Genomic DNA, 8821 nt, shown 5'->3' with positions numbered 1-8821 from the left:
GGTGGAGGAGGGTGAGGAGGAGGAGGTACAGTCTCTGCGTGTGTCCTTAGAGGAGTCTCTGTCCTTATGATGGCATCTGTCCATAGAGGAGCCGCTGTCCTTGTAATAGTCTCCGTCCTTATTATGGTCTCTGTCCTTATGATAGTCTCCGTCCTTAGTGGAGTTTCTGTCCTTTGAGTAATCTCGGTCCGAGTAATATCTGTCCTTAGAACGGTCCCTGTCCTTAGAGCAGTCTCTGTCCTTAGAATGGTCTCTGTCCTTAGAGCAGTCTCTGTCCTTAGAACGGTCTCTGTCCTTAGAGCAGTCTCTGTCCTTAGAATGGTCTCTGTCCTTAGAGCAGTCTCTGTCCTTAGAATGGTCTCTGTCCTTAGAGCAGTCTCTGTCCTTAGAATGGTCCCTGTCCTTAGAATGGTCTCTGTCCTTAGAGCAGTCTCTGTCCTTAGAATGGTCCCTGTCCTTAGAGCAGTCTCTGTCCTTAGAATGTTCCCTGTCCTTAGAGCGGTCTCTGTCCTTTGAATGGTCTCTGTCCTTAGAGCAGTCTCTGTCCTTAAGGCAGTCGCTGTCCTTAGAACGGTCCCTGTCCTTAGAGCAGTCTCTGTCCCTATCAGGTTGTTGGGACCATTGCTGCTGGGGGGGTCTACTGCTGTTGCTGTTGTTGCAGGAGTCGGGGTCTTCGGGGGCGTGGCGGAAGGGGGGGAAGGCGGAGGGCCCTGAACGAGGAACCTTGGGGGTGGTGGGGGTGGAGCTGGTGGGGCGGAACACGTGCACGTCCGCCATTTTATTCTTTGTTGACTGTGTGGGTGGGTGGGTGGGTGGTGGTGGAAATATGGGCCTGACTGGTCCGTCACTGGTTCAGCTGTCCTGCAAACAACATTGGGACACGGCATCAGGTTTGGGACTGAACAATTATTACTATTATCATTATTATCATCATTATTACTATCATTTTCATTATTATTATCATTATTATTATTACTATTATCACCATTATCATTATTATTGTTATCATTATCACTATTATTATTATTATTATTATTATTATTTACGATGCACCTGTATCAGCACACAAACAACAACACCATCATACGCACAATTTGACGACAAATCCGTTTCAACTATCCAAAAAAAAAAACCAAAAAAAAAAAAAAGAAGAAAAAAAACACACACAAAAAAAAACAAACAAACCAAACCCTTTGACTAAGAAAATATTTTTTTCAAAGTCTTTGCGATTCCATTCTTATAACTGCAGAAAGTCCTAGCATCGCACATATATGCTGCTTGTTTTTCCCTTTTTTTGCTGAACTCATTTTTGGTGAGTACATTTGTGTGTGTGTGTGTGTGTGTGTGTGTGTGTGTGTGTTTTGTTGCTCCTACCGATGTAAATTATTATTTTTAGAACAATTGTCTTTTCATTGGTTTTGTTGTGAATACACTTATATAACTTCAACTAAAAACCCTAGCGTAGTCAATTCTTTCTTCCCCCCCCCCCCGCCCCCCCCCACCCGAGAATGATTAAAAAAAAAAAATTACACTAAAAGCCCTGTCGATGTAAATTCACTCCCCCCCCCCCTCTCTCTCCACAGAACCAAACACTTGTCCCGACAGTCAGACATTACACAGTGCCTTGGCTTTCAGATCTCTGAACGGAAATCTGTTAAAAAACAACAACACCACCACCCCCCAAAAAAACAAAAAAACAAAAACAAAAACAAACAAACAAAAAACACCACCAGAAGAAGAAAAAGATAAAAGGTTCACGTCTAACGGTCCCTTCGCCTTTTTTGTTCAGTTTGTTTTATATATTATATTATCATTATTTAGTTATTTATTTATTTATATATTCATTCATTTATATATTATTCATTTATTTATTTAATTTAATTTCATTAAATTATTTTTTTGTTGACTTCATCAAGTTTTTGCGCCTTATACATATTATTATTATTAGTTGTTTTTGTTTTTTTTAATGTATTTATGTATTATTATTATTATTTTATTCATTTATTTTTTTCTCAAGGCCTGACTAAGCGCGTTGGGTTACGCTGCTGGTCAGGCATCAGGTCTGCTTGGCAGATGAGGTGTAGCGGCGTATATGGATTTGTCCGAACGCAGTGACACCTCCTTGAGCTACTGAAACTGAAACTGTTGAGCCATCGGGGCAGCGAACTCCTATCCACTGAGTCCCGTGCTCAGCAGCGTGAAGGCGGGGCTCAGTTCTCTGCGTTCAACGTTTGAACCTCCCCGGCTCAACTCGGAAGTCATGTACCTCTTCACACGTGGGTGGGTAAAGTCAGTGAAGGGGGTGGTGGTGGCGGGGAGGGGGGGGGTAGGGGGAGGGGGAGATGGTGGTGGTGGCGGGGAGGAGGGTAAGGGGGGGGGTGGCGGAGGGAGGGGCGAGGGGTGGGAGGGGGAGGGGGAGGGGGAGATGGTGGTGGTGGCGGGGGGGGGGGGGGGGAGGATGGAAACCTGATCACTGGTGACCACAGGAACAGACTGAAGCCCACTGACGTGGTGCCTCCTAATTCCATTTGGACCCCTTGACAAAGGCCTGACCGCTCCGAGTCTATTTTCTCTTAAATACACACACACACACACACACACACGCGCACACACACACACACACACACACACACACACACACACACACACACAAACACGCACACACATATATACACACACACACAAACACACACACACACACAAACACACGACAACAGCAACATATAGTCAGACATTCATTTTATTATTTTCATTCATTGACCGATCACAACAGCTAAGCCGGTCAAACTGAGCTGAAGGCACAGCCACGTTCTAATCGCGGAGTTAGCTGAATGTGTCAGAACCAGTCCCTTTGCTTAATGTGTCAGAACCAGTCCCTTTGCTTAATGTGTCAGAACCAGTCCCTTTGCTTAATGTGTCAGAACCAGCACCCCATCCCCACACACGACTCCCCGAGATGTATTCATTAGTAGTTGTTTCTTTTTAATGTCGTACTTTAGCATCCTAATTTCCTGGACCTGAAGTTAGCATTCTACAGAAGTGGGGCGGAATGAACAGTAATATCGCACTTCAGAATCCTAAATTCCTGGGGTTGAATTTACGTTGCTAAAGTGCAATTATACCGGTTTTTTTTATTTTTTAAATTCTTATTTTATCTGTTTTTGTTGTTGTTGTTGTTGTCTATACGATTTCATTAGACTCTAGCGTTTTTATGTTAAAACCTACAAATCTTAAGGTACTTACCTATGTGTTACATCTTTTTTTCTCTCTTCAAAACGAAACACCGTAAAAACAAAACCCCAAAAAACCCAAACAAAAACCCATTACCAAACGCACAGACACAATTCTGTGATCGTACACGGCAGCGAACAGACTGACCACTGGTAGTGGACACGGGTCAGTCTGTCGGTCCTATCAAGACAGGCACATCGTGGAAAACATGCAACAACACCCACCACACCTACCTTCTTTCCCCCTCCCCCCCCCCCCCCTGGCTCCTGCCCCCCCCCCTCCACTCCACCTCCCACCCCCCCTCCTCCACACGCACGAACTAGAGCCAACTGGACGACCAAAACACGTATGGTAAACAGGTCAGTGGTCACTGCTGACCATCACGCGACATCAAAAACTTCAGCCACGTAAACCTCTCTCTGTATCTCTTCCTTCCTTCTCCCTATCTCCCCAAAGCAAACACAGGCGCACCAAACCACCCCTTTCCCCCTTCGCCACCCCCCTTCCCACCCCTCTCCCTGCCCACTGACCCAGTGGGTACAGCCAAGCAGACACGTTATCTCTTTCTCTCTCTGTGTGTGTCTGTCTGCCTCTCTGTCCGTCTCTCTGTGTCTTTACCAGCGCAGCTCAGTCGCAGGTTTGCCCTGACCCACAGGTTTTTGCTCGGAAAAAAAAAGAAAAAAATAGAAAAGAAAAAAAAACGAAAAAAAAATCCCGACCCCCCCCCCCCCCCCTTTCTAGACGTGTGACTCTTTGGCCATGCAATTGATATACAGCGAGGTGGGGCTGGGGGGTGTTTTTGGCTTCTATGTTGTGGAAGATAGTTCTTACTACTACTACTACTACTATTATCATCATTATATAAAGACATATAATATATAATATAATGATAATAGTCATAACAGTTAGCTATCGTACTGAGGCCATTGTTTTTACTGTCATTAATCTTTTATTCATGTTGTTACTCTGATTCCCAGTGCTTTAAATTTACTGCTGTGATCATGAGTAATGATCTGCATGTTAGGTATTATTTGTATATATATATATCTATATATTTATATATATATATGTGTGTGCGTGTGTGTGTGTGTGTGTGTGTGTGTGTGTGTGTGTGTGTGTGTGTGTGTGTGTGTGTGGTTATGTGACTTGAGTGGGAATGTGTGGCTGAATTATTATTACTTGATATGCTTACAGCATATTTCTAAATTGGTTACTTTTATGCGAAGCGTCCGTGGTGTTTTTATTTCACTCAAGTAGATGAATTTTATGTTATGTGTACAATGCGTAGTTTATCTCTATTGATTCTCTGTGTCGTTTTCCGCTTATAAATGGAATTATTAGTGGTGTGTGTGTGTGTGTGTGTGTGTGTGTGTGCGTGCGTGTGTGTGTGAGAGAGAGAGAGAGAGAGGGAGCTGTTGCCACTTCACTAAGAGAAGACACCAGCTCTGTGTTTCACACGTGGGCTTCACCTAACCAGTGACAAGAGACTGTGTGGAAGGAATAGAAAGCGGTGACCATGTGAGAGGGTGAGGGAGGGTGGTGATGGTAAAGGAGAGGAGGAGGGGGGGGGGGATAAAGGGAAGATACTCGCAAGGAAAGGGTACCGTTCAGTCCGATGTGCGTAGCATGACCCGTTGAACGGTCGGCCATGAGATCATTAGCAGTGTCTTCGGGTCGCCTCAGCTCGTCTCGGCGTGTGCGTGTGAATGAATCACTTAGTTCCTAATTTCATTTTACGAACGTGCTCTGCAATCATGGTGTGAATTGACCCTAACCGTATCCAGAACGGAAACAACCGCTGTGGGACACCCAAACAACAAGGATAACAATAACAACAATACTTCTACAACAGCAACTACTACTACTACTACCACTACTACTACTATTACTACTACTATAACTGCTACTGCTACTACTACTCTGATAAGAAGAAGAAAAGAAGAATACAAAATATACTACTACTACTACTATGATTGATTGAATCTTTAATGGATAAAGAATTAGGCACAGTAAAGGCCTTTTTACAATTCTGCCCATTTAACGACACAAAACATAAAAAATAAAGAACGACACAAAACATAAAAATAAAGAAATAAAATGAAATAAAATAATAAGAACGACGAATAAGAATAATATCACCGAATTAGTCTACGAAGAAAAAGAAGAAGAAGAAGAAGAAGAAGAAGAAGAAACCAACAATAATGATACTACTACTACTACTACTACTACTATTGTGTGTACTAAGAAGTCGAAGAAGACGAAGAAGAAGAAGAATATAACAACAACAACGACAATAATGATAATAATAAATATTGATAATAATAATGATAGAATAATGAAGATGATGATGATGATCACCATCACTATCTTACGTGAATATATTTAATTCTTTTATATGTGAATGTCTTACATGTTTGTTTCTTTTTCTTCTCCTCCTCCTTCTCCTTCTTCTTCCTATCATTTTAAATGAACTCATGTTTACATGATGGGTTTTTGTGTGTGGAGCACTTGTCAGGCTGTCTATGTAGGTTTGGCCGCACCTGTGGAATTTCTCTTAATGGGAGAATGCAGTTATTCCCATCTCGTCTTTTCTCAGTGATGCCAACTGCGGAGTGGCCGCCAAGTGGTGATGCGTCCGCCTCGGAAGCGAGAGAAAATCTAAGCGTACAGGTTCGAATCCCACATGCGCTAGTATTTCTCCAGCCCCCCCCCCGTCCCTAGACCTTGAATGGTTGTCTGGACGCTAGTCATTCGCATGATACGATAAACCAAGGTTTCGTGTGTAACATATATATATATATATATATATACACTTAGCGAACGTAAAAGAACCCACGGAAACAAAAGCTTTGTCCCTGGCAAAAAGACTGTTTCGGTTGAAGACTCTGTCTCTCTCTCTCTGCGAGTATATGTGTGTGTGTGTGTGTGTGCGTGTGCGTGTGCGTGCGCGTGCGCGCGTGTGTGTGTGTGTAAATATGGACGTCTTTCCACATCTGCCCTAGTCATTCAAATGTGATGCAAACTTGCTTTTACCAGCACTCCCAAAATTCAGTATCTTTCGTTGACAGCGACATTTTTTGGATTTCAACTGAGAGCTCGGACCAAGCATAAGTGACATTTCGGTTGTTACGCATCGAATATTAAACGTTTCCATAATCCGATAATAAAATTTCTCCCCTGAGTCAATCCATGCTGACGTTATCTTGCTGTTTCAACACGCCGAAATTTCGGTATCTTTCGTTAACAGTGACATTTTTTGGAGAAACCAGACCAAACCTCTGTTTCCCTTGCTCTACGAGGATGGTAATCCCGTGAGCGGTATCAATGAACAAACTTGGGGAATTTAAGTCTTCTTTGCTAAGCCGAAACGTTGACAGTCTCTCCTATCTTTAAAAGATTTCAAGCTTCAGCAGCCGAGTCAGTGTTTGAGAGTTTATCAGAAACCCTCTCTCTCACCCCTCTCCTAAAGTTCTCCAGTGTTCCTTTTCTGTTCAGCTCAGCACAATTGATCTCTTATCACGGTATGTCCCTCAGAACAGACTAACTCTGTTATCTCGCGTGTACTCTGCCCACATGGTCAGAGTCAACAATGGAAAACAAACAGGATAGAGAGGGCTAAGGAAGGTGTGGAGGTGTGGGTGTGAGGGAAGGGGGGTGGGCTGTATTTTACGACCAGATCTTCGGATGACACTGTGCAAACAGCACAAAGCCTGTAGAGTAGTGGCCGGAGCTCTTCACTGTGAGGGTCAGACTGACCCGTGTGGTAGGGATGGTCAACTGCTCAGTCTTGGTCTGTGTGTCAATAACCCTCGCTACGCTGTGATCCGCTCTCCAATTATTATTATTATTATTTTTATTTTTTAAAGGGTTGCGTGTACAAAGGTACTTAGGAACAAACGACATGTCGCCCTCCGCCCCCCATTCCCCTCAGACTCCAACTCCCACCCCCTCCTCTCCCACCCACACTCATTCAATTGAAAGGTTTAACTTGTTAGGTGGATTTATTATTGGTGTGTGTGTGTGTGTGTGTGATGAATACATTACAGCAAAACACAATACAATACAATACAACACAACAGACAACTGACCAACAACAAGTGACCACAGGAGAGGAACAGAAATAAAAGAGCACGTGTTATACTTTTTTTAAAATTTTTTTAATCTTACTCGGAGTTTAGTGCCCCAGATCAAACTGACCCCCCTGGAGTTTTTTGTTGTCTGACCAGCTGGCTTTGACGAAAGAGATGTTACTTTAGACTTAGGCAAAGTGAGATAGATAGATAGATAGACAGAGAGAGAGAGACACAGAGAGAGGTGTGTGTGTGTGTGTGCGGTGCACGCATGCACGCGTGCATGTGTGTGTGTTGTGTGTGTGTGTGCTGTGTGTGTGTGCGCACGTGACGTTCGTGCGTGCGTGCGTGTGTGTGTGTGTGTGTGTGCGCGTGCACTCACGTCCGTATGTGTGCTTGTGTGCTTCCGTGACTGCTGCTGTTATTGGTGCACGAACATTTATATTTGTGAACGTGGTCATCACCATGAATAACTATCACCAAGCACCTCTCTCTCTCGCTTCCCGATCTTTAAAAGCAAACAAACAACAACAACCCCCCCCCAAAAAAAACAACAACAACAAACAAACAAAAAAAAGAACAACCACCCCCAACCAACAACAACAAAAAACCCACACACTCTCTTATCTACGCACGAAATGCATTAGAAATGAACTGGCCGACCCAAAAGTCTTTGAAAGACAACAGGAAAACAATAACAACAACAACAACAACAAAACAAACCCACACACACTCTTATCTACGCACGAAATGCACTAGGAATGAACTGACCGGCCCAAAGGTCTTTGAAAAAAAACACAAAAAAATAACCAAACAAAAAACAAAACAAAAAACCCCCCCCAAACCCACAAAAACCTCCACACACACACTCTTATCTACTACGCTCGAAATGAAGTGGCCGGCCCAAAGGCCTTTAAACAACAACAACAACAACAAAAATCCACACACAAACTCTTATCAACGCACGAAATGCAAAAGGAATGAACTGACCAACAACAACAACAACAACAACAAAAAACCCACAAAAACCAAAAAGAACAAAGATTGTGATTGTGACAACGGAGATGCTAACTGTCACGGTGATTGGGGGAATGGCGGTGTTAGTCGTCAGGAGTTTGTTGCTGCCGGGGTTGATGATAACGATAACGTGTTTCTTGATGACAGTATCTGCAATTGCAGGAACGAATGTGTTTATGCTATCGATAATGATTATGTTATCGCTGCGACATGCGTGGGTGCCTGTGTACTTCCAGCTTTGGGCTGCAGAGCCACCTGTGCTGTCATCGCTGAGTACACAGATCTTGTCATCGTTAACTACCGATGGCTTTCCAAGAAGAAGAATAAGAAGAATGATTATATTACTGACAGCGTCAATGAGTGTGATGTAATATCACATAATAATATATATATTTTATAAAGTGGGGATGTATCACATAATATATATATATTTTATAAAGTGGGGATGTATCACATAATAATATATATATTTTATAAAGTGGGGATGCGGGCCAAATCAGAGC

The 8821-nt window shown here is 43.1% G+C and overlaps 1 protein-coding gene across 1 annotated transcript in view; it reads right to left on the bottom strand.

Moving 5' to 3' along the window:
* LOC143291300 (uncharacterized) overlaps nucleotides 1–824 on the bottom strand; it is a 16936-nt gene extending 16112 nt beyond the window's left edge. Inside the window, exon 1 of the mRNA XM_076601150.1 lies at nucleotides 1–824. This exon is cut by the window's left edge and continues 356 nt beyond it. Within this exon, the coding sequence (XP_076457265.1) occupies nucleotides 1–777 (777 nt within the window). The 5' untranslated portion in view covers nucleotides 778–824.
* Nucleotides 825–8821: the final 7997 nt, after the last annotated feature.

The sequence above is a fragment of the Babylonia areolata genome, chromosome 16 (assembly GCF_041734735.1).
Source record: "Babylonia areolata isolate BAREFJ2019XMU chromosome 16, ASM4173473v1, whole genome shotgun sequence".
NCBI classification, from domain to species: Eukaryota; Metazoa; Mollusca; class Gastropoda; order Neogastropoda; family Buccinidae; genus Babylonia; species Babylonia areolata.
The sequence above is the reverse complement of the archived record's forward strand: the minus strand, read 5'-3'. Positions and strand labels throughout refer to the sequence as shown.